We start from the raw sequence: 27,385 nt of genomic DNA, 5'->3' as shown, positions 1-27,385 counted from the left end.
CAAGGAGCACCAGCTGCAAATCTGGCTTCTTCTTTTTTTCTTAGTTTGTTTCTAAAGTTTGTTCATAATTTAAACAAACTCTCAGAGATTCCTGGCTTTTGTGTATTGATGTATATGCCATGTTTATTTTCACTTTTTTAATCACTTTCAATTCATATTTAAACAGCACCATCTGCAGGTATTGTACCGCACTATGTTATCCTAAACTGCCACATTTAGTTTCACCATTTATTGTGCTATTAAAATATAACATCACATGTTATGGTATAGTTAAATATAATATTGGATGAAATGATGAGATAAACTCTGAGGCTGGTTCATTTTATTTGGCATTCTGTGATGAAACACTAAATTCGCTTCCTTACTGGGACTAAACGATTATGAGCTAGCTTAGCACTTACTTGAGCTAAACTGATTAGCCTGGCTTTGTCCAAAGCTTAAACATGTCCATCAACCAGCTCCTTTAAATTCTGACACCCTTTAAAAATAAATAATTATTATAATAATAATAATTTGCAAAGTGAATTTTTTTAAAGGGGATTGTGTGGCATCACACTTAATTTGAAGTCTAATTGGTGCAATTCCAGGTGTTGATATATGGATTTTTTTTATTTTTTTTTTAAACCATTGGACAAAACCAGAAACATTATTTTGCTTGTTTTCAGTTTTGTTTTGTTTTTAGTTAAGAAGCTTCATATGTAGTTGGCATTTGAATAAATAAATATTATGTATATTTGACTAAAGTCTACTATATATACGGTATTTAAAAGTAGTGGTATTAGTGTTGTATTGGTGGTATTAGTGTTCCAACTCAGCCAGAAAGCAAATACATATTTCCTAATTTATTAGATTTCTTCTTAAATTAAGCAAAATTGAATCAGAATGTAATCAACATATGTTTAATTATGTGCATTTCAACAGCTTAAAAATGTATTAGACTAATAATCCTGGTGATTTCAGTACAAGCTTTGGAAAGATTTTCTATCAGCTAAAATCAATAATTTTTTAAACCAAACTAAAAACTGGAAAAGCATCAGCTTGTTTTTGTTTCATATAAAAACTTAAATTCAAGTTTACTTTAAATCCCGGATGTAACCTATATATACTAAAAAGTCCCTAAAATTTTTTTTAGCAGTCTAATATTTTCATATATGGATAATTAATATGGTTATTATTTATCCATCATGTTTTCCATTGACTTGATGTGATGCACTTGCAGGTGGCCAACATGTTCTATATTGTGGTAATAATGGCTATAGTCCTGCTGAGCTATGGAGTACCTAGGAAAGCTATTCTGTATCCGAATGAGGAGCCAAGCTGGACGCTGGCCAAAGACGTGGTTTTTCAGCCGTACTGGATGATGTATGGGGAAGTATATGCCTATGAAATCGATGGTAAGGACGATGAGCTTGGTAGGGGACACTAGGAGGGTTAGGGCAGTTTTGTTCAAAGCTTCTCACCACAGCATGTCAGCTAATCATCAGTCAAAACAAGCACTGGAAATCAAACCCACGATATCCTAATCATCGTTTGCTCCCACAACCTCTTTGGCACAACATGGTTCCCAAACAGCGGCAACCAGAACAGGTCACTTTAGGAGGGCAGGACATTTTGCTCCACCACAGCATCAACTGTCCTGATGTGGCTCTTAATGGTCTAGATTAAAAGGCAGTGCTTAAGTGGTCATCATTTGTGTTGGGTGCATTTGAAGCTTTGGTGGAACAAAACACTTGGCCAACCTCCGTAATCTGAGCTGGTATGCTGACATTTTACAAGCTGCTAAATTGATCACATAGGTTATCATGACCTTGTGGCAGCTAAAGAATCAATTCACGATGTTTCAAACAGCTGTAGCCAGTAGAAATAAAAATAAAATGAATACGTCTGATACAAAACTATGAAGAATGTTACGACTGCAGTCATTTGAGCATTTTTTTCCAGTCATTTTTATCTCCATCACACTGTTGAAGCTTTGCTGTCCTCCTTTATCTTTGAATGTTAGTTGTAGAAGACAATGAATTAAACCTGCATGTGTGTGCATTGTAATATTAGAAGGTTGGTGGATGTTTGTCCTGCTCCCTCCTAATGGACTTCTTTCCTTCACAGTTTGTGCCAACAACAGTGATCAATCGGTGAAGTCGCTGTGCACAGCAGGAGTGTGGCTGACGCCTTTCCTACAAGCAGTCTACCTCTTTGTGCAGTACATATTGATGGTCAACCTCCTAATCGCCTTTTTCAAGTAAGTACTTTTTAGCCTCAGCATTGCCCAGCTTTGAGCTATGTGAACATTTAAACTTCTATTCCTCCATATTGGTTTTGTCCATTTACTGATACTGCTTTCTGATTTCATTGTTGATCTTACCATTGATGCAGTTGACAGTTAAATGTTTAACTCTGCTTCCAGCAATGTCTATATGCAAGTAAAGTCCATTTCTAATCTGGTGTGGAAGTACCAGCGTTACCACTTCATTATGGCCTACCATGAGAAGCCTGTCCTCCCACCTCCCTTCATCCTACTGTGCCATATATACTCCCTCTTCTGTATGTGTAGAAAAAGGAAGAAGGAGAATATCTACGGACCAAGTATACTTTTTATACTCATTACAAGCAGTTTAAGTGGTCATCAAAGAAATGTACAGCAGTTACAAGTTGCTGTTGCTTCTTTTTTTTTTCAGAGCTGTTTCTCACAGAGGAAGACCAAAAGAAGCTTCATGATTTTGAGGAGCAGTGTGTGGAGACGTACTTTCATGAGAAGGATGATCAGTTTCACTCGGGAAGTGAGGAACGCATACGCCTTACTTCAGAAAGGTAAGACCACTGTTGGCCTTCACAGAGGCAAGATACGTTTTCAAAGTATTAAAACAAATGGCAGTTTCTTTTTCTTTATTTGTTTTAATAAACACCCAGAAAATTGTACCAGTAATATTAAACAAGAAATCTATTTTCTTAAGTTTTATTTATATAGCACCAAATTATAACATGAGTCATCTCAGGGACATAAAAAGGCTGTTATGGAAGTACTTGCCCAAGGACAGGAGGAAAAACTCAGCAAAAAGGGAAAAGAGCAACATTCAACAAACAATATAACAATATCTGAACAGTTTTCTTGATTTGAATTGAATGAGGAAAGTTACAGGTAATTTGGGTTGTTCTGTAAGTAATGAAAGCTGCTGTTTGTCATTTACAGGGTTGAGGTCATGTGCTTGCAGCTGAAGGAGGTTGGAAACAAGGTGAACTTTATAAAGCGCTCATTGCACACATTGGACTCTCAGATTGGCCACCTGCAGGACCTCTCAGCCCTGACCGTGGACACTCTGAAGACACTCACAGTTCAGAGGGCATCAGAAGCCAGCAAGGTCCACAATCAGATCACTCGGGAGCTCAGTCTGTCTAAGAATGTGGTCCCGAGCATTGCCCCCATGTCGACAGACACTGGCCCCCTCTCCAAATCATCTGTGAAAGGAAAAAGCAGTGTCAGTGCCTACTTTGGCTCCTCTTTTCCCCAGACAGGAGCTACCATTGCGGATGCTCTGTTTGGGATGGGCGCAGAACGAAGGGCTGGGACAGAAAGCCGACGGAGAATCGGGCCCAGTCCTGCATCAGAATTGGGGCCAGACCCCACCCTGAACCCAGCATTGAGTCCAGAGAGGAGGGGCTTGTTCGGGCTTGGACACCTCGCTGCAGAGGTTGGCTCGTCAAGCAGTGCCGACTGCAGGGCCTTTGAGCAAAGTGTTGTGCCCGTTTCCTCTTCAGAGCTGCGTCAACGAGGACACTCGCTCACTCAGACTAAGCAGACCCGTCCACAAGAGCCGGGCCCTTCCGACTCACCATCCAGCCTGCCTAATGTGCCCTCCCCTGGGGTTCAATTCCACATCAGCAGCACCCCCTCCCAGCCCAGTGGCTCCAGCCACTCTGAACTAGCTCTGTCTGGGCTTTACCAGCACCCCCTACAGTCAGACAGCACCTCTGTAGAGTTTGGGGCATTTGTGGGTAAGTATGTGAATGAGGCTGAATCTGGTGATGAGAAGATAAAAGAGGAGGATGAAAAGTGTGTGTGTCTCTATCCTACTGTTGTTATTGTGTCTAAGACTTCTGGCTCTACTCAGCCTGTTTGCTTGCCTGCTTGCGCTGTGAAGCCTGAGAACACAGAGGGGTTAGCAAAGGGGGAGAGAGAGTGGGACTCCAATTTGGGATATGTAAACGAGGCATTCAGTGACGACGAGGGCAGATCCGGCTATCCGAGTAGACGGTATACAGATGATGAACTCTCTCCAGACCCCGAGTTAACATCACCACTGGGTGACAGCTATGGAAATAATAGACTGCCAGGCTGCACTGAAACGTTTGCTGTGGCATCCAGGAGACCCCACAGACAGTGGATAAAGAGAGTGGGAGTGTCAGAACAAGCAACATCTTGCTATGAAGGTCAGAGTTGGTCAGAAGGTCATCATGACAAGAGGAGCCTGGCGAGTGGGCCAAATGCAGCAAGAGGTTTGAGTTTCAGTCTGAGCTCCATTTGCCAGGTGCTGGGGCTGTCCACCTCCAGATCAGGAGTGCAGTAGTGCTTTGGCTGGGGACCTTCTCCTTTCCTTTCTCTGCTCTGTCTGGACCTTTTGCCCGACTTGTTCTTGGGTAGTTCTGTGGTTTTCACCTAAGTCACACGAGTGTGGGTGATTGGTTTTCTTATTGAAGTTAACAATGAATGTTTTTTGTTTTGTATTGTTTTGTTTTTTTGGGCTGCACCCAAATATTTGAGTATTCGGATTTATTTAGTTGCATAGGCATCAAAATAAATAAATAAATATATATGTGTGTGTATATATATCAGAGACAAGCCTGGAAATTATGGGTTTTCACAGTTCTCGTTAACAGCAGTGATCGTCATTTTAGCTCACCACCTCACTGTTGTAAGATTGTTGCAAGTTTTAGCAGCTTTTTATAACCACAAAAAAAAAATCAGTGGGCATTTTTACTCGGCGTAAACCACATATCTCTTTCTCTCTGTACCATCCAGCAAGCAGCAGTACCCAGACAGATTTTTACACTGCATGTGGCACTATTTCACAATAGTTAGTGATTATGTGTGTCCCCCGGATCTCAAAAGAACTTGTATTCGGGACAGCCCTATTATTTTAAGGTATTTGTGTCTGTCAGGTGGGGGTGAGGAATCAGATGTTGAACTGAGATTATTTCACCATGAAGGGGTTGGTCGTGTCATTAAATCAGGGACTGTGTATGTTTTTTTTTTTTTTGTTTGTCTTAATTTGAATTAATTTGAGCAGTTGCATTAGATTTTGTAATAGGAATATAACTTGATGTTTTCTTGGTTCAGGACATAAAGACAGTGAGGAACTCCAGCACTCTTTGGCCAAAGCAACACCCACCTCCAGCAAACAGCAAAGCCCAACCCCACAGACCAAATCCCAGGTGTGTGTATGTCACCTATACCGATGTGTATTTTATTTATTTTAAAATTTCTCTTCTCATAATGTCAGACCTCCGCAGACATTTTCATATGTAGACTCCTAACATGACTGACTGGGCTGTTTGCATAATAAGCATGTAAAAACAACCAAACCACAGCAAAACAAACCGGTCTCATTTTTCCTGAATTTGCAAATACGTGTTCTGACTAATCAAAAAAAAAACAAAAAAACACTCGGAAGAGTCATTCAGTAACTTGTTAATTGGTGTGTGACAGATGGCTGACTTATTAAAACATGATGGGTAAACAGGATGCTAAATTTCTGTTAGGTTAACTTAACGGTTGTATGAAATAATCTTTCCTGTTACAGCTAAACTGTCAAATTCACCACAGATCTGTGATTAAGAACTGTTTGCCTTCACGCAACTTTTTGCATGTGTGCTTTTGTTTTTGTTATTTTAGTTTTTTAATCTCACTGTGTTTTTGTGTCGTCCCCAGGCTCAACCCGAAGGTCACACTCACATCAGAGCAGTCAACTCTTATGCTGGCTTCACTGAGTTTGACAGAAACCCAGCCTTTCTTCATCCAGACTCGAGTAAGTTCACAAAACAGCGATGAATTATAACATGCAGTGGGTCCAGAAGTTTTGTAAGTTTTCCTTTGTACACCACCACACAATGTGATTGTGTCACACAGTTTCAGTGTGACTCAGGTAGTACATTAAGTGTTGAGGAATTATAGCTGTTTTTATACAAATACTGCGTTACATTGAAAGTGGGAAGATGGAAATGCTGCACGTAATGGTAGTGACGGCTGAATGATGGGGAACAAAACAAAAACAGCTGCAAATACTAGAACTCAGCCATCTTGGGTATGACGTCACTCCCAGCTCAAGTTTCCAAGGTAACAAAGCAGCAAACGTCCCCTATTTTCAGAAGCTCAAGGTAACTGAACAACTGACTGAAGAACAGTTTCGTGAGGCCGATAACGTCGCTATCGCTCGCTGGAAATCAATCACGTTCTGATTGTTTGAACTAAAATCCACTTTGAAGATGGCCAGATGAAAAATGACAAACATTGTTCCAGAATACTTTTGAACAGACTGTATATTAATGTGATCAATGTTTCACGTCTTTTGAAATATACGGGTTGTTTGTCACTGGTTGTGTTTCTTTAGCTCTGACAAAGAAGGACAGGAGCAGAGTGTCTGCTGAAGACATCCTCACACATGATGACCCCAGGGCTGCAGTACTGGTAAGATTAGTCCGTGTACTTTCCATCGGAAAAAGTCATATATTGTGCAGATTAACTCTGAACTATATTTGTACCTGTTCCTGTAACTGTTTAACAACTTCTGCTTTCTTTACCAGGAAAGAATTCAGGTCAAATCGGCCCAAGCCAGCAGCCTGTAAGTGTCCACACCCACACACGTGCACACAGGCACAGAGTAAAGTCAAAGTCAAGCTGGGCTTTAGTACTTATTTGTATTTATTTGTGTATTTCCCCTATCAGGCGAGCCCCTGGGGAAGACACACTAACAGGTGAGATCTGTGCTCCTCTGAAATCTGCGTAGTCAGGGTTTTCTGTCTGGCTTAACTAGTTCGGTTGCTTTACTTACAATGTTATCACAATGATCTTTGATCTGTTAGCTTTCTCAACATCCTTTGTGTGCAATAAAATCTATACTGTAACAGGTTTCACCAAAAACACCTTTCCCTTTTTTTAAAATACCATTTTCACAATATTTCGTTAATGTTTAACTGAAGAATTGTGATTTGTCTTTCGCAGCATTGTTCTTTAGAATAAACTCAGTTGACCTTAAGGGAAGAACACGTCACAGCACGTGTTTAGAGTTGTGCGAAGCATTTTCCAGAGAAGGAAAGGTCTAGAACGGATCAATAATATGTGATAGAGAGGAACGATTTCACTAATATTTAAAAGCCTACACCTGCAGACAAATCTGATAGGAGAGAGAAACGCTGCTGCAGAATGTTTAATGGGGCTTTTTTTGGTTTGTTTTTTTTCTGGATCAGTTTTTTACTGTTTAGTTCTTCTTCTGTGGTTACAGCTGCAGTTTCTCTCTATACGCCACGTCACGCCCACCTCGGACCCAGAAAGGACTGTGAGTGTCGCTGACTGGCCAAAAAGCACAATAGTTATCTGCATTAGTCATTTCATCTATTCTGAGCTTTAGTGGGAGATTAATCCAGTGAAAAATGGCTAATCCAATCAGTTTTAAAGCAAACTTTTAAAATGAGTGGAAAATGGCATTTGTTGTTTTTGTCTTTATATATGAAAATCATTTTATGTATTTTTGAACAAAACAAGTATTTAAATGTATCTGCAACACATTTCTGGCCCTGAATAGTGTCAGTCGGTAAAAAAACAGTCATTAAAATATTTTAAATAATTTATTAATATCTATACAAACAAATTGATGATACTAAAGACATGACAAATTAAAGTAAGATATTTGTGTGAAATATTTGATCATACATGTGACTTTTAGAATTTCTTATAAAACAAACAACTGGCTTGAAATTGTAATAAATTTAATAATGTATAGATATCACATTTTTATACTTCAATCTATTTTTTTTCTTAAATTAAAAAAAACTTTTAGAAGTAAAAAAGAGCATGGGCCTGTTTGTGCCTCTGTTAAGTAGTGCAGTGACACCTGCTGGTGGATGTTGGAACAATTCACGTTTTTCTTAAAGGAACATTATTTAACTGTGGACATGCAGTACTTTTAATCCATTCAGATTGATTTAATGGAAGCTGCCCTAATTTGGAAGTGTCAGGTCTGGCTTCATTGATTTTAATAGAAATAAATTGCACTTCTCTGGTGCTCAAATCACTATTTGAAAAACTCAGGAACAGCAAGGCTTCTTTGCAGAAACCATGACACAAACCTTTTTAAAAGCAGGTTTAATTTGTAATATTTCAACTGAGCTGAATCTGTTAACCAAAATAAGCCACAAAATTCCATCTAGTTTCCCAATAATCGAGTAAAGCAGGCATCTATACAGCTAATATCTCCAAAACTTATCATTTAAAATGTTGTTCTGGAGATTTATGAAAACAAGGTAATTAAAATAGAACAATTATTAAGCTGCATAATGTTATGCAATTATTCCCCTTTTTTTAAAATGTTGCTTCTCTCTGGTAGGATTACTTGGATTACTACAACTAATTATTTAGGTTTAAATGATTATAATTAAAGTTCAAGAAAATTCACGATTACAAAGAAAAGTTTCTTTTTCTTAATACTACAGTGACATTATTGAAGACAGTTATTGGAGACTCTGGTACAACCCAGAGTATTACAACAGTGTGCAATGAACTTAACCTTAAAATGATCGCTTCAAACATGCGTACGCAGTCAGCTTCCATCGTTAAAGTGACTTTAGTGTATGAAGTGCAGTGCAGTTTATTTCCAATAATACCGCGAATCCCCCACAAATAGTCAACTAGTTGCTGCAGAATGGTGATTTAACGGCTTGGCGACCATGTTTTTATATAGGAACATAACCGGAATACAAGTTGACAGCTAGTTAAGTTGAGTTTTTTAATACTAAGAGCTGATTGCAAATATGTCCTCCACTTATTTTTGTGTTCTAGTCGCAAGGAAGTTGTAGTTCTACATTACTGTGACTAAACAAGCATGATCTCAGTATTAACTAAAAAATTACAATAATGATTTTTGTTATAATCAGACAGCCCTGACTTACAGCAAAGAAGCTTTATCAATAAAATAGCACTGAGGGTCAGAGGTAAAAATGTCTGTTTGATAGTCTGGACGGTCTTAAATGATTAATTCCGAAGATCATTGAGTCATTATTGCTGGTATGTTTTGCACAAATATAAACACATTATTTTCTGTTTTCCGTAGCTATTGGCTCTCCATTCAAGCCCATTGAAAGCTACCAGTACTCAGGTGAGATGGTGATGCTAGACAGTAAGATCTGTTCCATGTTTGTATCTATTAATATTTTTATTAAAATCAGTACTAAAATGTAGGTGAAAAGTGTAACCGAGACAAAGTATTTTCTGTAGTTTTACTTCAGCTCACTCCTCTACTGCTGCTGTACATGGTGTATGTTCATGTGTACTTTTCCTCTTGTAGCTGTGGAGCGGAACAACTTGATGCGGCTGTCTCAAAGCATCCCCTTCACCCCTGTGCCACCTAGAGGTAAGAACAGTACTTCACAAGGTGAAAATCCCAGCCGAAAGCTTGATGCAGGCAGTTGCAGAATGAGGAAGTATCAAGACGGAACATCACAGATCTGCTTTCAGTATTGTTTGTGCTTTTTTTCCTCACCCTATATCTGCAGCTGGGTCAGCAATAGCTGTCGTTTGATCGTGAAGCAAATAAGTGTACTTGTGTGTGTTGTTCATTTTGACTTCTCGATTGTCACGAGATTGTCACTACGTCCATCTCGTTATACCTACAGTGTACCCATCTGCTGATGGTTGCTCCAGCAAGATAACCCACCATGTCACAAAGCTCAAATCATCTGAAACTGGTTTCTTGAACATGACCATTAATTCACTGTACTCAGATGGTCTCTGCAGTCACCAGCTCTCAATCCAGTAGAGCAACTTTGTTTTTGAATCTGTCTCTCAAAGAATGAATGGGGGCAAAAGGAAGTCCAAGCTGGTGTTATTCGTGAACCTAATAAAGTGGCCTGTGAGTGTATGTAGTAGAGTTAGATGTGTTATATGGGTAAGAGGCATGCTGCCAGTTACTAATCAAATTTCAGAAATAAAATCTGGTTAAGTTCTATGTGAATTAGTGCTGTAACAGCTGTAAGAGTTGGCCCAAATCACGTTTGACTATTCTTTCAAAGAACATTTAAATATGTTTTACACGCACAGCTTCTCTGTCAGAAGTCCAGCTCCAGTCTGTGCTGCTCAGAGCACAAAGAAATGCTTCTTTTTCTTTTTACCCCCGTAATCAAATCTAGAATATTTGTTAACAGTCCTAGTATGAACACCTCCAGGATGCAGCACGACAGCCAAATGAGTCTGTATGGTCTTTTAACCTTTAACCATTACTCTAGTCCTATTCTAATCTCTAATCTAATGCCAAATATGTTTTATTTTTGTTTTCTTGTTGTTGTTTTTTTTATTATTCTCCCAAATCAGCCAGTGAAAGAAAATAATCACATAAAAAACTACTACTAGGTTTCACAAAACATCGAGCCTCAAGGCTCACATTACCAGACTGTATGAATTTATTTCCATGTCCTGTTCAGAGGCTTGTTGGTTGATCAATATCTGTTAAATTTATGTGATCAAATTGCTAAACTAATGATTCCTTCTTTTTTTTTTTTTAATCAATCCGTCACTACAGTTGAATTTTTACCTCTGTTTTGTTGTTCTGCATGTTGGCTTTGTATGGAGATACTGGTACAAACTAAATGTAAATACTGGTTCTTAGAGAAGTGGATGTAAACTCTAAGTGGCCTAAGAGCATTCAAGAACCTGCAGTTCTTGTTACACCTGGATTTACTGGGTGTTGTTTCCTGAGCCCTTGTCTGCTCCTAATGAGGAAGAGGAAGAGGAAGAGTGGAACAAAGGGTTTTCAGGCTCTCACTGACACACCCAGAGGAGCTCTGTGCCAATTTTCCAATGCACGAGTTGGAAAAAACCCCGACTCATTCAGTAGAATAAGTTTGATAAGTCCCTGACGAGGATGCATCTTGTAACTGCACTGACTTCAGTTAAAGTCCAGCCCGAAGACATTGTTTGTTTGCCTTCTTTGATATAAATGTCCCAAGAATAATCAATCGAAAAGTGACTTAAAGTATTCAAATACAGAACAGGGAAGAGAAATGTGTAGCAAATATGCATCCCTTATTTATCCAGGTGAAAATCTATTAAAGTGGTAGCAGAGATTGACAAAACTTTTGCAACTCATGCACCAGATTGCCCCCCCCCCCAAAAAGGGTGCATTGACATGGAGCAAGAGTATTACTGTCAAACAAAGTGGGAACAGTGGCCTGTACATTTTACACATGTACAGTCAGAATATGTTAGTTTGTCCAATGATCTTTTAGCATCTGAAAATTGGGCCTTTATATTAAAATGGCTGTAATTCCTTACCGGTTAAAGTGGTACTTTTTTTTTTTTCTTCTTTTTTTTCTTTGCATTAATGGAAATTATGCCATTTACAAAAAGATTTGACTCAAGTAAAAATCCACAAATATTATGGTGAAAACTCAAACAATTAGAAAATTTGGAAAAATGAGCATAGAGCCTAACTAGCTGCTCGACCCGCAGCTACTGTAGTTAAAGACACATTGAATCAAATCTGTCGAAAATAAGCGCCTGTCACTATTAGACCAATACGCCTGCATGAATGAGTTTTAAAGCTACTGTTTATTTTAAGGTCGTGACAGTGTGAGGTGTAATCATCACCCGCTGCTCTGTGTTCCTTCAGGGGAGCCGGTGACCGTTTACCGTCTGGAGGAGAGCTCCCCGAACACGATCAACAACAGCATGTCTTCCTGGGCTCAGCGGGGCCTCTGTGCAAAAATAGAGTTTCTCAGCAAGGAGGAGATGGGCGGAGGACTCAGACGGGCCCTCAAGGTGCTCTGTACCTGGTCAGAGTACGACATCCTGAAACCAGGACACCTGTATATAGTCAAATCCTTCCTTCCTGAGGTGGTCCAAACATGGCAGAGTATCTACAAGGAGGACACTGTGCTCCATCTTTGTCTCAGGGTAAATATTTTGACCTGTGGATTACTCTGGCATATTGGGGGTAGCAAAATAATGTCATTTATGGCAATATTTTAACATTTTTATTCGTTTATCACTGTTGGCAATCCTCACATGCACTGCTTTGTGTAACGTTGCGTTATGAAGGTTATTTGAAGCTTTTCATCCAGTGCTGCTTTGTGTCACTGCAGGAAATTCAACAACAACGAGCTGCTCAGAAACTGACATTTGCTTTCAACCAAATCAGGCCGAAGACAATCCCCTATTCACCGAGGTGAGTGTGCCTGACACAGAAATCCCATTCAACCATAAAGTACAGAACCACTTTCAGGCTTTATTTTTCATATCCTACCATTCCTCTTATTTCTGTCAGTCATTCACTTGGGTGTACAACATCCTACATCCACTTTGATGAGCATGTCTGTCACTGTGTTATCACTGGGTACTAGTATCAGTTCTTTAAAAATCTAATTATATTTCCATACAAATATTTTTGAGACCTTGACTACAAGCTTGTTCAAGTTTTCCATCTGCGACATGAACTTTAAGTTGTTCATGAGCCTTGTTGATCGTGCGTCATGGTGACAATTTTTATTTACACTTTTACAACCACTGAAAAACACCCCTGTACATCTACATAATAAAAATAGTCTGTTGGAAGATGGTGGCTAGATAAAGCCATTATATTCATCCTCTGTTCTTATTTACTGTCATAGTCTGAACTACAGGCCAGTCGACATTCCTTTATTTGTTAAGCAAATGAACCCTTACTATTCATCTGTATCAGTTTTGCAGGCCTCAATTTCCAGGACTTAAAGCATAAAACTCAAAGATTTCACTTCCTTTTTTTAAAAGTTTGTTACAGCTTTAACAGTTCTGGTCAGCTGGACAAACTCTTGGTTTTTTTATTAAAGCATTAAAGCCACAGTCAGCCTCTTTTTCCATCACAATGTGTGTAATCTGATATCATTCTGGTCATCGCAGCAGTCACAATAATTCAAACCAATGTCTAAAAATGACCACTGATGAGTCATAGCAACAACAACCAGACCAGTATTTCCTGAGTCCACTTCAAAATAAAAGTCAGCTTATATTAATCCAGTGCAGTGCTTTCACAAAACGGGAAGAGTTTCGTTTGCACTGGCAGTGAGTAGAGTTTGTGTGCGTCTTTTGATCTGTTTGCTTTTTCTTTCTTGTACAGTGCTGCTGTTGTTCTCATGTGATGTGCTCCGTGAGGGCTAAAAGTCTTTGTTAAAATGTTTTTAACATAGATATTGCTTTATTTTATGGGTTCAGTCACCAGCGTCACATCATTCAGTTATTTGGTGGTATTTTCATATCATTTTTTTGAGATCCAACCATTTAGTGAGCTTGATATTTCTTGTGTTATTGCAGTTCACCTGGCTTGGCTGCTTTCCAAATTAAAATGCAAAGCAGCTGCCACATTTCTGCTGTTAATATTTGCATTTTAAGAAGGCAAACTAATGTTTCCTGGAGCGCCAAAGACTTTCTGTCATTTGAAATGTTTGGGGGGGGGTTTGTTTAACTTTAGATGCAGTTCATTTTTCAACTAATACCAAGTCTCCATAATGAAAACTTAATGCATGATATATTTTGTTGCGTCCTTTCCAACAACTTCAAACTGCTTTTGAATGAAGCCTGTTCTGCTATATGCTTTCAGGTTCCTGGAGGTCTTTTTGCTGTATTGCCACTCTGCTGGACAGTGGTTCGCTATAGAGGAGTGCATTACCGGCGAGTTCAGGAAGTTCAACAACAACAATGGTGATGAGATCGTCCCCACCAATCTCCTGGAGGAAACCATGCTGGCCTTCAGCCACTGGACCTACGAGTACACCCGGGGAGAGCTACTGGTGCTCGACTTGCAGGGTAAAATGTCTTCACACACCCTCAGGACATGTGATGGGTCCCACCTAATACAACTACAACTCATCTTTCAATGCCTCAAAAACTGTCAAGTTCATTTATTTAACAATAGGATCCATCACTTTCAGTACATGGATCCATCAATAATCAGTTATGGAGTTCAAGACAAAGGGCTCGTTTAGAAATGATGACATCTGTATTTGTAGTTGACAAACGTGAGCAGTTAGCTGAGGTGTTCTCATCCTCTTTACTCTGTCAGCTGTGAAACAAATCTTGTGCCTCCTGTAGGTGTCGGGGAGATTTTGACGGATCCTTCAGTTATAAAGAGCGGTGAGAAGGGGTGAGTGCTCCATTTCTCACATAAATCAGTCGCCCTTTTAATCTGTGATGTTATTTCAGAATTAGAATACTTTATTTTTCTCAGAGGAAATGTAAGAAGAGCAACTAGCAAGTTAAAGTTAAATAGTACAGTATATTACAAAATAGCTCTAATTTGTCTTCATATTTAATTCAGTTTTAACATTACTGTCAGTTTGTCCTAAATGATGTCTCCGTGCCTGCTGCAGATCTTACGATATGATATTTGGACCCGCAAACCTGGGAGACGATGCTATTCGAAACTTCCGTACAAAACACCACTGCAACTCCTGCTGTCGGAAACTCAAACTTCCTGGTGAGAGAGATTTAATTGTTGCTTTAGTTAGATTAATTTTCACTTTAATCTTACACGAAATGAGTGGTTCGCAAACAGTGGGGCCTGCAGCCATTACAGGTGGAGTCCAGGGGATTGTAGTCCAATTTAACTTGATCTGCTTCTGAGGTGGGAAATCCTAAGAAAAAATCCAAAGCCCAGCTGATACATGATTTTATTGACATAAAGTATTTTTTTTTTCTGCTGGCCAGACATTGTGGATCATGGAAGGTGGATGAGTGCTATTGTAATGGGTGTACACCGACCCCCTGCTGCCACACAGTCATCAGTAATATCACAGGAGCTACCACAGAAGTTGTATCTAAACCTTGCAGTATTTCACAAAACAGCTGTTCTCACATTAGAAAAAGATGCTTTGTTCCACATTTAGCTTCTTGCATATTTCCATTCCTAGTCTCTGGGCTGGAATATGTAACACTAAATGGGTTATAAACAAAAAGCAAACGCATATCAGGCATACAAGTTCCAGTCATAATCAAATGCACATGCAAACCTTCAACCCTTACATCACCTCTCCACCCACGGAAGATACTACTGTGAAACCACACACGTCAATTTGTGCGTACACATCCTTTCATTGGTCGCGTTATAACGTCAACAGAATAAAATTGGTGACAAACAGGGTTGCTTACTGGCCACTGACTCATGGTTGTTTTTGTTTTTTTTAAAAACCCTCACACCTGATGATGATAATATTAATATTATTAATATTTATTTACATTCTCATTTTATTTCGACTTTATTTTCATTTACGCATCCGTAGATTTTTAATTGTTATGTATTTAATGTACTCTTATTCTGCTTATAAGCCAATTAAATTTCTACTTTAAAAAAAAATTATTCTACATTATTGCATACATGTTTCGTTATTAGGTTGCCACTTATCTGTGAAGCTTTTTGCCTGCGTGAATTCTGATTTATTGACCACACTTTAACTTTGTTCCCATTTTTCATGTTCATCAGATCTGAAGAGGAACGACTACACACCAGATAAGGTGACATTCCCACAAGAAGAACCTCCGAGCGCCGGGGGTGGCGTTAAAGAGTCCCGCCAATCAATGAGGCTGATGCTGTGATGCGTGCGAGGAGACACTAACCTGATTCATTATAGTCATAGCCAAGGAGCAGGAAGGTGCAATGAACTGGAATAGCTATGTTTCAATCAAAACTGGTGCATGCAGACTGTGTCATGTTTTTCTGTCCCACCCACCAAAATGCTGTGTGAACATAAATCAACCATCTTACTCTTTGTTTTTGTTTTTTTTTAGTATATACATGGGAAGGGTGTGGAGAAGGTTTTAAAATATTTTGTACAATTTTATGAATATATATATATATATGTAAACTGGATATATCAACAGGTACAGTGTCATTGCAAAGGATTTATTTATTAAGAAGTCTGAAAAGTTGCCTTGTTTTACCAAAAAAAGAAGAAAAAAAAAGAACAAATCTAAGTGCATTGTATATCTGTTACAGCAGCTTCAGAAGAGATCGCTTGCTGAAACCGAGTCACTGCTACACGGCGGATTGCCACCAGATCATTTTTACAGACTTGTATCAAACGTTTTGTCTCTTAGTTATTGAAAACATATACACGATTAAAGATCATGTAAAGTATGGGCAGATTGCAATGCAACTTTTACAGAACAATGTATGTAATTTTATTGTATTGAAAGTGTGTCCAGCAAAATATCGATAATAGTTTTTATTGTTACAAAGGTACTATTGCTATATCTTTGTCATCAACTATTGTATGAGCAAATTACAGTCTAGTGTATCTTATAGATACTGTTACCTGGCATGAGCTAAACAGATAAAAATATTTTATTCAGGGGAAGTGACAAACATAAGGGTATTACTGTATACATTTTGTACTGGATATCATTTTAAACAAATAAAATGTTAAAGTTTTAGCAACATCGCCCAAGTCTTAAAATAATCATTGTGTTAACATTTGTGGTCTCTATTCAGATTCTAACTCTTATGTTTCTGCCTGCAGCTCTTACAGTAAGTACACATCAATATTTTGCTCTTTTTTTTTTAATTCTAAGTTATGATATTATTATTTTTCAACCAAAATAATTATGAACATGGGGATTTTGTGCTTATTCTGAAAAAACAAATCTAAATATATTCAGGGTTTAGACAGATGGTTTGTTAAAACGCACTTTAAATGCATCGCCGTTAGTGACGGCCAGTCAGGTGCATGGAGAAATGACCTTAACGAACCTTAACATTTTATGATCAAACCTAAAAAGAAAGGTAACAGCTTAACCAGAAAGCAAAATTTAATTTACAAATTATATTAATTGATCGTCATCAATAATACGAAAAAATAAAAGTGAAACCGCTAGTTAAAATTATAACTTAACAGTTGAAAATTATTAACAAGATTTAGGTTAGCTAACTGTAGTGGTTAGCTAAGGCTGAGTAGTAAAATGTTAATTAAAAGCTGGAAATTATTAGCCACTGCTAGGTTAGCTTATGGAAACTGTTCAAACTCGTATATAATAGTATCGGAGACACTGAATCGTTAGCAAACATTGTACATTAACGGTTATTACAGCTGTCTAAAATTAGCAATAAGCTATAAATTATTAACTCACGGTATTGACTTCAGAGTTAATGTAGCTAATTAGTAAAACGTTGGATAATTATTAGCCAATATTATAGCCAGCAGCTAAAATTCTTGAAGTGGAAGCTGATTAAATTATTATGTAATTAATGGCCAATTTATTGGGTACATTTTGCTAGTACAGGGTTGGGCTCGCTTTCAGAACTGCCTTAATTCTTTATGAGACAGTCAATAAGGTGCTGAAAACATAAACCCAAAGATGCTAAAGTTATTAGACTTAGATGTTACGGCTGGAGACTATTTGAGTAAACTAAACTCATCGTCATGCTCATGGAACCAGTTTGAGACGATTTGTGGTGCCGTGTGTTATTCTGCAGCCATCAGAAGATGGATACACTGTGGTTATGATGGACATGGCATCAACAATACTCGGGTAGGCTGTGGGGTTTAAGTGATGCTCTGTTGGTGCTAAGAGGTTTAAAGTGTGTCAAGTACAACATCTCCCCGCGTCATTATGCCAGCAACAGCCTGAACTAGTGATACAAGGTGGGTGTATTCTTTCATGTAGTGTAAACCACAATCTACCCGCTAAATGTTGCAGCAGAAATGGAGACTCACGGGGCCAAGTAATATTGTTTTCTCAATCTTGTGTTGTCCAGTTTTGATGTGAATGCACCGCTTCTTGTTCTGAGCTGACAGGAGTGCGGTTCCCACCTGTTGAAATTTTAACTGATAGTGTGAATAAAGGAGTTTGTTGCCAAAAAATGGACAAACCGCTGAAAGTGTCTATAAAACATAACTAAAAGGAGTGGAATATTGAAATAGTTGTCCTGAACTAATAACTGGGAATGTGTAAGTGTTTGGAGCTACTGACATAAGTATATTTCTACTCTAAGAAATACAACAAGCCAAATTCAGTTTTGTAACCTTTTCTAGATAAAGTGAAAATGATTAGTTCCCATGATAAAGTCTGCCACCTGACATTTAGTTATATTCCAAGCATGCACATCTAACCAACACGGGTTAAATTACTCTTGAAATATTGCCGGTGCGCTCAAGCTACCAGCAGCCCTGCCTGCAGATGAAAGGCATAGAAATACTTGATTGTCATTCTGCAAAAGGAAACAGTAGCTGTGCTGTTTTCACAGATTCCTGAGGTGAGAAGCGGCTGCTTGTTATCAAGTCCGCACACAGAGAAACCTCTGTGTAGCTGCCTCTGGTCACACTCACCTGTGCCATAATTTGATACTTGAAAGGAGAACTTTGACTGCAGATAACTGGAAGATTTGCATTTTTTACATTCTTAGCTGAACCTTTATCCCCACAAGTCGGACATCAGGTGTGGCTGCAGTCATTACAGGACAGAGAGTCACTTGAAAACTGTATGAAAGAAAGAAAGAAAAAAGTCTCATCCACCCTCCCACTGGGTGTGGTTTGCTTCTAATATAGTCGACTGTGATCGTGACTAGGCGTTTCACTTCTTGAAGCTGAGCACTGAGTTTACATCTCAGCAGCTGCAAACCATGGCCACAGTCACTGTTGAATACTGGTAAGTCTAATGTATTCTGTGCACACGGTATCAGCACGCTTGCTTTTCTTTCTACTTATTCATTATGCTTTTAAGATGTAGCTTTACTTTGAGATGATTTTTTGTTTTTAAATGCATCATTTCATTTATCATTTATGTTGCTTATTTTTTTCTGTATTTCAAACTAGAGCTTAAAGGTGTGGTAAATGTTGATGTTGATGTTCCCTTGTTGTTGGTTTGTGGCACAGTAAAGGATGAAGTTATGCTTTTCGCTACCGGGATCTAGCTGGTCTCCTCCGGCAGGTTCCTGGTGTGAAACTAACAGGACTCACAGGAGAAGACAGTAAGCTGCTCTGGTCTTTATGTCATACATTGTCTGTGGAAATCCACTCATGCCATTTCAATTACAGACATATTTCACTGTCGCTTTTTAAGTTTCGTGCGGGGGAAAAAGTGTACATATACAGTTTTCTTTTATTATTATTTACTTATTTCTACCTACCCATGAAACATGTCACAGATCTGTATTTTGGTGGTAGATGGAATAAATCAGTATTTCAACGTGGCATCCTCCCCCCACACAAAAACAAACAGTTTAGCCAGCAGTCATGCTGACAGTATGTGTGTGAAATGATATGAACACAGTTTCATTTTTGTGAATTTCTCACCCCATCGCAGACAGTTTTGAGGTGTCAGTGAACGGTGAGCTAATCTACTCCAAGCTGGAGACGGGAGAGTTTCCTGATAATGAAGAGGTTAGTGAAATGTAGATCTACATCTTATTCAGACTGTAGTGTCCCTTTTTTCAACTGAATTTATGTTAATTTGAACACTGTGCTGTTCAAAAACAAAGCCAGCTAAGTACAGTTTTCTTTTCAAGCTGAACAAACACATGATTTTCATGAACATAAATTAGCTTCCTTTTTTTTTTTTAGTGGCACGTGTTTTCAAGCCAACTTTTGGCATGTCATTCTAACAAGGAAGTACCTGGGCTCTGTTTACGAAAGCAGGTTTATCAAACAAACTCTGAGTTTGGCACTGAAATCTGGATTGAATAACCCTGAGATGAGGACACAGCAGATCAGAATTGCTTCAAAACCATTAGTTATTAATTGGGTTAGTGTTTGTCTTAGGCAACTTGCACACGAGTTATTTTTAAAATTTTGATTTTGCGCTTTCTTTTTGAAAAACATATCTGTCCGCATTAAAATGCAATAAATGATAAGTGTTGTTTAGATCAGAGGTGGGCAATTCATTTTCTCATGGGGCCACATGAGAAACTTGGGACTGTTGTAGACGGTGGAACATTTTATCCCTTTATAAACTGATTAGTGCAGCAATATAATCTTAATTGTATAGAAGTGTTGGCCAATCAGACGTCTAGAAACAACAGCACAGCATCGTTTGGCCTCATAAAAAAGACAAAGATGGTTTCTGAAGGTTTTTAAAAGCTCACTAATCTAAAACACTGTTTAGATGTGAACCAAAGCTACTTGTAGAAAAGGCTCCATTTACCAAAACAGCCATGTATGTGTGCAGAAGGCTTTAGCCACGTGTTATAATGAGGCACATTTTCAGAAACTAGAAGATGTGTTTTCACTTAGGCAGCAGAGCTTTGTTCTACATGTCTATGTTTGTTCTGATTAAGGGAAAAAGTCTACATTAAGCAGAGACATTAACCTAACCCCTAACAAAGATTAAGTAATTGCTAAAGCGATGAAATGTTTAGAGATGGCACGATACCACTTTTTTATGTCCGATACCGATACCGATATCATAAATTTGGATATCTGCCGATACCGATATGAATCCGATATAGTGTTTTTTAATCAACAAAACTGTTTTTTAAATATCTTGCTGCATTTTGTATAAGTTCATACTCAAGTTTAAAACAACAACTACACTAAAGCTATTCTGTTATACCTGTATGCAAAAAAAAAAAATTTCATAGTTCAGCAATACTGATCAATCTAATAAACTTCAACCTACACCATCCTCCCTATTCTGGTATTTTAAAGAGTACTTAGCATAAATATTAAGCAACCTAACTAATAGGGTTCCAACTCCCAGCAACAACAAAAATAAATAAATAAAAAATAGGGAACCACCCCTCACGCTCCACCTCATGATGCTTAATCGACATAATCAACCTTAATTTGATGCAGTGTGGAAAAAAAATGCACAGAAATCAATTATTTTTCAAGAAATATTAAATAGATTCAACATCTTTCTTCAACAAAATTGCAGACTGCACAGATGGTACCTTCCCAAAGGAAAAAGTACTATAGCTTACTAGGGTATATATATATATTAGACTTAATAGTCACTATATACAGTAATTGACTTCTATTCATTTTACATCAAATTAAAACTTTGGGTGTCAGATAATTATTTATTAAAAGCTAGACATTTTAAATGAGAATAAGAAAGAAAAGTATGTCTTTGTGCCCCCTTTTCCCTGTTAATGCCGATAGGGCATTAACAGGGAAATGCTATCCAGATGCTATCCAGACCACCGACAGGTCCCGCATGCCACAGCCGCTCTATCACGTGATGCATACTGCTCCGACGTGCTAACGTTCTGAGGTGAGTTACGGCGTGTTGCAAGTTTTGTGAGGTGCTTTCGTGATATTTAATGGATCGGATTACATTTTTTATTTTTCTCCGATATCCGATCCAGTAATTTAGGTCAGTATCGGACCGATACCGATACGTAATATCGGATCGGTCCATCTCTAGAAATGTTTGAGTGCAGAGTAACCTAATAACACTTGACAGCTGCCTCACAGTCCACAGAAAGATGTCGATTATATTCTAAGATGAAAACAAGTCCACAATGATTGCTCTGTTCTCATGCTGATAACAGACTGGTTAAAAAAAAGAAATGTAACAAATAGCAAATACATAACTGGATAACTGGGTTTACAGTTTGTGGAGGTGTTAAGCCTCAACGGAAGAAGCTAATTTGGTCAACAGTAAATAGCACTGTCCTACTCTACTTGCGCACTCAATGCACTTTAAATATAAATATTTTTAGCGACTATCATTCTGCTCAATATTAATTTTATCCCTCGTTCTGTTCACATTTATCACACTTGTTACTTTGTTTCTATATGAGAGAGATTCTGAAATGGTTTTGACTTATTTCTATTAAAAGAGATTTTAAAACCCACACAAATGTACATTCATCTCTGTAATCCTCGTAGTTTTTTCTTATTTTAAAAATGTAGATTTTAAAATTGTTCTGAGTTATGTATTGCAGTAATAGAGGCCCTTTGTTGCTGCCTGCAAACTTATAATACTTTATAATAATTTGATTAACAACAAACTAATAGCTTTTTATTTTATCATATTTATGTTTCGACTTTTTGAATTCTTCACCCTTTTGTAGTTTCTGTTGAACTCTTCACCCCTTAAAAGCCTACAGGGCGTAACCCTTCAAGTTTTTGTCCTGAACTGAGGAGTTTCTGTCATATTTCTGCTTATAGAGTTGCATTAAAAGTTAGTAAGTAGGGTGTATGCCTTTGCAGCTGCCCTTGAAAAAACTTGGAACTATTTGAATGATTATCAAACCACACTTTCATTAAGATTTCCGGAGATGTCAGAGCTCGTCATCATGGGTACAGGGAGGTCATCAGATGTCAGTTAACTGAACTCCCTCTTCAGTGTGTTTTCTTCTATGATATTGTTTTTTTGTTTTTATTTTATTTAACCAACTCGTATATTATGTTTTAGCTGCAATAACACACAACCGACTGGGGTCACAAATGAACCCCCAGCTGTGTGAACTTTGATGTCGACTGTATGATTGAGGAAGTGAAGCTGTGTCAGTCATCTGCAGGAAGGGAGGGCTTAGAGAGAAACTCAGGCTTTGTTGAAGTGAGCAGACGAGCGTCACAGACTCTGTTACTGTGGTAACTGACCCATGGGTTATTTCTGGAACTGAAAACCAAGAGGTTTTTTCTCATAATCAGGGTTAACAAACTCAGAGTTCTCACTAAACCTGCTTTCTAGAACAGGATGTGTTGAATTACTAACTTGATGGGGCACGTTGACAGCTCACCACACATCAATGTTAAATATCTTTGTGTTCAACCAGCTGACAGAGAAGGTGAGAGCGATGGTCCCAAAAACGAAAGGAACGAAAAAGAACTGGAAACAGAGATGCTCTACCCAATAGGAGGATGGATGGAGGATGAAATGCCAGCTGTATTTGCACTGACTGTATTTGACCGATGTTCTTATTTGTTTGTGTGTTTCCCTATTCTCTATCCAAACAAATTAACATAAGCATCAAAGAAAGGGACATTAACACATTTTCTTAATTAAAAGTGTCACAGATCAGACAACTTGTTTGCTGTGAATGCACACGCAGATGAGATGCTGATGGGAGCCCATCAGAGGACCTGACTGCTGAGCTGCACTCCTGTTTATGAATGCACACACTAAAAACTGCATGTGGTGTGTGCACGATGCCACTGGAGAAGCTTTTCAGTTGACCCTGGCCTGAAGATGTGCTCTCATCAGGTCTGTGTAGCGCAGGTTATTATGAAACATATCTAAGTTTAGTTTACATTCATCATTTGGATTTTCCCTTTTTAGATAACAAAAAACATTGTTTCTGTGCCTTGAATAGAATAATTGTGAATGAGGAGACTGATGTCACTCTCATGTATCTGCCTTAGGATAGCTCACACAGGTGAACAGCAGTCCTTGTTAGCCCCTTGATTATTATGCTTGTTTAATAGAAACCGTCGGTTTATGGAATAAACGAGTATCATGTTTTAACTACGAGCTGCACGTCAGCTGTGACAAAATGGTTTTTTGAACACTGTCGAATACTCGCAGACTGTTTTAATTCAGATCTGCTGCTGTGGTCTCTGCACACTTCCTGTCGTCTGTGGTGCTCTGCATATATTCCTGAAGCGCTATGTAGTAAATGTGTCAAGCAAACAGGAAGTGCAGGGAGTTTTAAATAGTTTTGAAGTGTAGCTGAAAAAACCAAACACATTTTATCACATCTTTGAAACGTGCACAAAGATCTGATCATCACTTTTGTGCCTCACAGTGTATTGTGTGAAAAAAAACAAACAAACCTGAATGATGGGTTACAAATGGACTCTTTCGACACAAATGAAATATAAGATGTTGATTATGGTATGTTTTTGTGATTTCCTGTCCTCTCTATGTTACGCTGATAAACTAACTAGCGGCTGGCTGCAGCTTCATATTGATGGTGCAGACATGAGAGTGACATCCATCTTTTAATCCAGTGGGTCTCAAGCCTCTTTCTACTGTGCCACAAATCCCACAAAAGTTTAACGTTCATTAAGAATAAGAAATATCTACGCTGAATTTGACTTAAAATAAGCTTCAGATTAGCATTTGTAGCATTAGCAACTTCAGCAACACTTTATAATAATGTCACACTATTAAGCATTAATATAGCAAATTCATCATTTATATAGCATTATCTGCCTTGGTATGTCATTTATATACACAAATGTTTATCCTTCTGTTACTGTTACCCTTGTATAGCTAACACTGCTACCACAAACTGTCTGTTTATCCCCTCCCCCTCTCAACTGGCCACTCTAGTGCCCTGCCCCACTGTTTGAGAAACACTGTAACATTAGCTGATAAGCAAAAGAAGTTACAAGAGTCTAATAGTTTTTCTTTTTTATCTTTCTTTTATTTAGTGAGCCTTGCATTGTAACATTTTTAAAGAAGCTAAGACAACATCAGATACTTTGTGAACTTTTTTTTCTAGGAGGTATTTTTTATTTTAATATGTGGTGTATATGTTTTATGCTTTGCCACACATAAAAAATCACATGGGACTGTTATTTTGATAGACCTGTGTGGTGAGTGCACTGTCATCTGATCTTTTTAAAGGTTTAGACAGATTTTGAATTAGTGACACATATTTAATATATGTTTCAAACACGTTAGCTTTTTTGTTCATGTTTGCAGCTCTTTTTTTCAAAAATGAAATAAAAACAAAGAAATCACTGTTGAATCTCTGATTTGCTCGATTGAAGCGATTTTCACACCCGGGCTGATGTCATCCGCAGGATAATATTATCAGTCACTGTAATGAAAGGAAAAACTTTCTCAACTGATTGTCATATCTGATAAATGATATTAGTCTAAATATACACAAGCTGTGTTATATGATATATTTGTTTATATATGATACAACAAACAAATATATATTCAAATATTTTATGACTTTTTAAAAATCTTATTGTATCATACACCTTCAACCCTGAAATGAAGCATTATCAAAGTAAAGTCTCACTGTTGTCATTTGTTTAAATGGAGTCTTTGTTTTCCACTGTGTGAAAGGATTAAATCTAAAGCTTCGCCTCTCTGCTGTGTAACAAGTTTTTCTTTAATTAAACATGCATCACAATGACGCACCAGATTGATGTGGTGTTTCCTATTGTCACTGAACCACTCCAACTTGCTATTGTTTGCTATTGTTTCTACAGTTCAGAAATTCAACAGCTATGTCCTGTTGAGGCATTTCTAAAACCAGGAACAAAAAAAGGCGCATTAGCTGGAAACTATTTTCCTTGATGGAGTATTTGGTGTTTGGTGGAACTGGGAGAGGCTGACATACAATAAACTACAACTGAATAAAAGGCATTAATGAATTCCTGAAAAATACAACATTTTAAACTAAAATATATCATTATTTCCTCCAATTTTACCTTATTTCAGCTATTTTCTTATAGTATGTGTTGATTGTTTTGTGTGCAGTAACACAGTACGTGCCCATCATTTATATTTTATCTATAAAAAAACAAATTTAATGCACAGAAAGAATAACCAGACACCATCTTTTAAAGGACATCAGACAGCTGAAACAATGCAAAGCCATGGCCCTGTTTGGTCTACTTTCAGAGCACTTATAGAGGTCGCCATCTGTGTAATCTTTGTAGCTTATAATCCATAAAATAAACAGATCATGATAATAACTGAGGATTTGTAAGCAGCTGCTTGAATGCTCGGGTTCACTGGAAGACTAAAAAAACTATCAACAGGAAGCACAAAACCACATCAGAGGGTCAGGGTTTTCTGTTTCACAAACAGTGCGACTGCATGTATGTCATGGCTGTAACGGAGAAACATGCACATACTACACTGAGAGCAGAGTTTCGGTGCCCCATTAATGCTCTATTGTTAACGCTGTAATTGTGTGTCTCTCAGCAGAGACATCCGCATCTTATTTATAACAGACAAGTTGGTCTTTATCTGTTTTCTGTGATTTCTATAAACGCTGTCATTCTCTGCTGCTGGCCAGTTCCACTCTGTTAAGCCTAAACTCTCCACGTCTTTGATCCTGTTGTTTGTGATTGCTCCTGTAAGCTGCTTTAGCTGGTAAATGTTTACTGACTGTTAAATGGCTGCGATAATGTGGAGGAACCTCTTTAACACTGAAGCTTGTTGAGTAAAGCAAAGTTTTGGGGAGCTTCAGGCATCTTCAAGCTTCAGCCTGCTGATTGGTTGGGCTTCTTCTGTGTTCCTACAAGGAGTCTGCAAGCTTTCCTGACGGGTTTCTCCCACAGTCCAAACAGATACGTGTTTGGTGACCTGGTTATTCTAAACTGAGATGAATAATTGCAGATTTTTTTTCCTAGCACAACTGCAAGAAAGAAATGGACTATTTTGCCTGCAGGATCATTTTTCACACACACAAAAAAAGTCACTGCTCCCCCCCCACACACACACACCCACTCAAAGTGTCACAGTCGTCTTGTGTTCAGTGCAGTATCCTCATCTGCTGGCCGACACTCAAATTATCCACTGAGACCTTTCGTGACTGGGCACCGCGGTGGTTAGCACTGTTACCTCACAGCAAGCAGGTCCTTGTTTCAAATCCACGGGGTCTTTCTGTGTGGCGTTTGCAGTTCCTGCTTGTTTCTGTTCCACTGCGTCACAGAGATTAAACTGGTGAAACGTTGCTCTTGAATGCAATCATGCTCTCAGTTAAAGAATAATTCTGAACAACATCAGAGTTGATGGCGTAAAACTGATTTGGATGCAGTTTTAACAGAGCTTTTTTTTTCATACTTAAAAATGTCATGTGGATATCTTCTGTTCTTATGACGTTACAAAAAAATTATGAAAATTATTTCTTGGTATGAAGGTAAAATTTTGCATGGCTTCAATAAATACACTAAAGGTATTGTACAGAAAAAAAGCGACAGATTCTGAGGGACTTTTTCTAGATTTGGTTTATTTTATTTTGAATTAACGTACAGTGATTTGCCATTTAAAAAAAACACATCAATTCATGTGCAGGCCAAGTTTCGGTTTCAGTCTGGTCAAACTGTCACGCCGCGCTAGCCCTGTTTAGTCAGTATACAGCTAATTCACTGGAGGTCTCCATCTCCTGAGAGCGTAACACACCCACAGTTTAATATTTTTGGGTTTGATACACTTTCCATGATTGCCTCGCTGTTATGTATCTAGGTTAACAGCAGGATGTACTCACAAACACAGCCAGATTTTACCAGAAATCTGGAG

The 27,385-nt window shown here is 38.2% G+C and overlaps 1 protein-coding gene across 3 annotated transcripts in view; it reads left to right on the top strand.

The window, feature by feature from the left end:
* Positions 1-25,223, top strand: part of trpm7 (transient receptor potential cation channel, subfamily M, member 7) — an 80,739-nt gene extending 55,516 nt beyond the window's left edge. For 2 of the 3 annotated variants that reach the window (XM_086271860.1, XM_086271939.1), the window contains 23 exons: positions 1,220-1,394; positions 2,107-2,239; positions 2,405-2,583; positions 2,676-2,808; positions 3,188-3,990; positions 5,333-5,427; positions 5,924-6,020; positions 6,603-6,679; positions 6,796-6,833; positions 6,938-6,966; positions 7,494-7,547; positions 9,318-9,362; positions 9,552-9,617; positions 11,871-12,154; positions 12,343-12,425; positions 13,833-14,038; positions 14,324-14,375; positions 14,602-14,708; positions 15,711-16,754; positions 17,700-17,868; positions 19,099-19,193; positions 19,529-19,605; positions 22,950-25,223. In XM_086271860.1, coding sequence (XP_086127986.1) covers positions 1,220-1,394; positions 2,107-2,239; positions 2,405-2,583; positions 2,676-2,808; positions 3,188-3,990; positions 5,333-5,427; positions 5,924-6,020; positions 6,603-6,679; positions 6,796-6,833; positions 6,938-6,966; positions 7,494-7,547; positions 9,318-9,362; positions 9,552-9,617; positions 11,871-12,154; positions 12,343-12,425; positions 13,833-14,038; positions 14,324-14,375; positions 14,602-14,708; positions 15,711-15,823 — 2,769 coding nt within the window. In that variant the 3' untranslated portion in view covers positions 15,824-16,754; positions 17,700-17,868; positions 19,099-19,193; positions 19,529-19,605; positions 22,950-25,223. Of the gene's footprint in view, positions 1-1,219; positions 1,395-2,106; positions 2,240-2,404; positions 2,584-2,675; positions 2,809-3,187; positions 4,492-5,332; positions 5,428-5,923; positions 6,021-6,602; positions 6,680-6,795; positions 6,834-6,937; positions 6,967-7,493; positions 7,548-9,317; positions 9,363-9,551; positions 9,618-11,870; positions 12,155-12,342; positions 12,426-13,832; positions 14,039-14,323; positions 14,376-14,601; positions 14,709-15,710; positions 16,755-17,699; positions 17,869-19,098; positions 19,194-19,528; positions 19,606-22,949 lie in introns of all 3 variants that reach the window. The other variant, XM_086271995.1, reaches the window with a different exon arrangement.
* The last annotated feature ends 2,162 nt before the right edge of the window (positions 25,224-27,385 follow it).

Source organism: Aulonocara sp. 'chitande type north' Nkhata Bay, linkage group LG1, assembly GCF_057382095.1.
Source record: "Aulonocara sp. 'chitande type north' Nkhata Bay isolate Kocher_YH1m ecotype deep benthic linkage group LG1, A_spYH_male_GT1.1, whole genome shotgun sequence".
In the NCBI taxonomy this organism is placed as follows: domain Eukaryota; kingdom Metazoa; phylum Chordata; class Actinopteri; order Cichliformes; family Cichlidae; genus Aulonocara; species Aulonocara sp. 'chitande type north' Nkhata Bay.
Note: the sequence above shows the minus strand (reverse complement) of the source record. Positions and strands in the feature narration are given on the sequence as shown.